The sequence below is a fragment of the Colobus angolensis genome, unplaced genomic scaffold (assembly GCF_000951035.1).
Source record: "Colobus angolensis palliatus isolate OR3802 unplaced genomic scaffold, Cang.pa_1.0 Scaffold369, whole genome shotgun sequence".
Classification (NCBI taxonomy): domain Eukaryota; kingdom Metazoa; phylum Chordata; class Mammalia; order Primates; family Cercopithecidae; genus Colobus; species Colobus angolensis.
In genome coordinates, this window is record NW_012117032.1 from 551,367 (window position 1) to 553,388 (window position 2,022).

Below are 2,022 nucleotides of genomic sequence, written 5' to 3' on the forward strand. Positions count from 1 at the left end.
GAAAGAAGGAAGGAAGGAAGGAAGGAAGGAAGGAAGGAAGGAAGGAAGGAAGGAAGGAAGGAAGGAAAGAAGGAAGGAAGTCCCCATCAACAGAATAAATGAGGAAATACCTATAAAAATGAATCAAATAGGGCTATAAGTATCCACTTAAAATAGATGAGTCTTATAAACATAATGCTAAGCCAAAAATAACCAAGTTCCAAAGAATAATGACAAAAATATATGGTATGTGATGAAATAATAAATACATGAGAATCATGAACACCTAATCCACAATAGTGGGACTTGCTCTCTCAGAAGAGGATGGGGGTGTGCTCAAGGAAGGTATTATACATCAGCCTAAGGGGCATCAGCGATTTGATAATGGTTTATTTCATACACTGAAAAGAGGAGTTAAAGGGTGTTTATTGCATTTTTCTTTATACCTTTTGTATATATGTCTTGAGATTTTACCAGCATTTTTTAAAAGCAAGATTGAGAATACTCTGAATTTACATAATAATCAAATGCGTACCTGGCAAGCCAGTCTCTGGACAAATTATTAAATGAGGAGATTGGAGTAGACGACCTTTAAGATGTATTCCAGTCCTAGTATCCTTTCAGTCAATAATTCTATTCTCTTCATACCTCTGTGGCTCCCAGGAAAATTTTGGGGAATGGGCAAAGCTGCTAGACAGCATGTATGTGTAAGCTGTGCCTTACACAAAGCTGAAATTCAATTCCCATCCAAGTCATCCAGCCCTTTACATAGGAGTAGGGCAGCTATCCCAAAGAATGAGCTGTTTTCTAATTTGCACAAAGGTTCTACATGGGCTATCATGGCTGAGAAAGAATGTGCTCTGAAGACAACTGCACTCCTCAATTGAGGGGACATTGCAGTGGCCATGTGACCCAACTTGGTTGCGCCAACCCTGAAAGGAAGCCTGACTCTCTACAGGTGCAACTGAGCCACCCACATGACCTAGCCTTTTGGGGTTGTGAAATGAGCAGCTCATATTGCTGGGTGATCTGAGCCATGGTTTTAGGAGGGTCTGGAATTGCGCTATGACTACTGTCAGAGCAGCTGTGCCCTTCCTGAGACTGCTAACATCTGATCCTAGTCCTGACCTAATGGGCTTATTCCTTTCCCGTGTTTGAGTAGACTCTCCTTTGGGTGGGGAATACAGGAACACTGGAGCTGGAAAAGACCTCAGGAAGTCATTGGGCCTGTACTAACTTTTTAAATACAATATCAGCACGGGGTTAAAAATATGAGTGGAGTTTAGTAATAATATCACCTACTGCTGCTACTGCCACCACCGCTGGCTCAGTTACCAGATGCCCCTACTGGACACTTTACAGAGGCTGAAAGAAGATAAATAACTTGCTCAAAGTAGCATCGCTCTTAAGTGACTGAGCCAGGACTTGAACCTAAGTCTGTTTAACTCCAAAACCCATCCACTCTGCTATGGGAACTTTTCAGTCTATTAGCCTTACCAGTTCTATCATAGCGGTGTTGTCCATTATATCTAAGGTCTCTTCTCAATGCTAAGGAGTTATTACTGCTGTATAATCCTTACAACATTATTTGTCTACCGTGATTATTATTGATGAATACTAAAGAAATAATATTGCTTTCATGCCTTTCTCAGCCCTTTTCCCCAGAGAGCCCATGCCTAAAATGCAACTCTATTGAAGTTTGTAAAACACATCTCCCCACCTCTTTTCCTTCAGCCTTTATTCTCACCACTTTGTTTTCTTCAGCCTTTATTCTCACCACCTTGTTTTCTTCAGCCTTTGTTCTTGAGCTCCTCATGCCTTTTTCAGAGTGAAATACCTGGAAGAGATAGAAAATATTACTGTGGTGCTTAGAGAAGAGAAAACCTCACACAGAATCAGTCGGGGAAGAGTGGATGCTTGTGAAAGAAACCTCAGTGGTATATGAGGTGTCCTTCTCTCCTTGCAAAATCATGAAAAGGTCTGTGTTTACCTCTGATTTTCTTTCTTTCTTTCTTTCTTTCTTTCTTTCTTTCTTTCTTTCTT

At 40.8% G+C, this 2,022-nt stretch overlaps 1 protein-coding gene across 4 annotated transcripts in view; it reads right to left on the reverse strand.

The window, feature by feature from the left end:
* SERPINB13 (serpin peptidase inhibitor, clade B (ovalbumin), member 13) overlaps positions 1 to 2,022 on the reverse strand; it is an 11,837-nt gene that overhangs the window by 7,219 nt on the left and 2,596 nt on the right. For 2 of the 4 annotated variants that reach the window (XM_011953591.1, XM_011953592.1), the window contains one exon: positions 1,757 to 1,816. In XM_011953591.1, the coding sequence (XP_011808981.1) occupies positions 1,757 to 1,816 (60 nt within the window). Of the gene's footprint in view, positions 1 to 1,699; positions 1,817 to 2,022 lie in introns of all 4 variants that reach the window. The other 2 variants (XM_011953590.1, XM_011953589.1) reach the window with 2 other exon arrangements.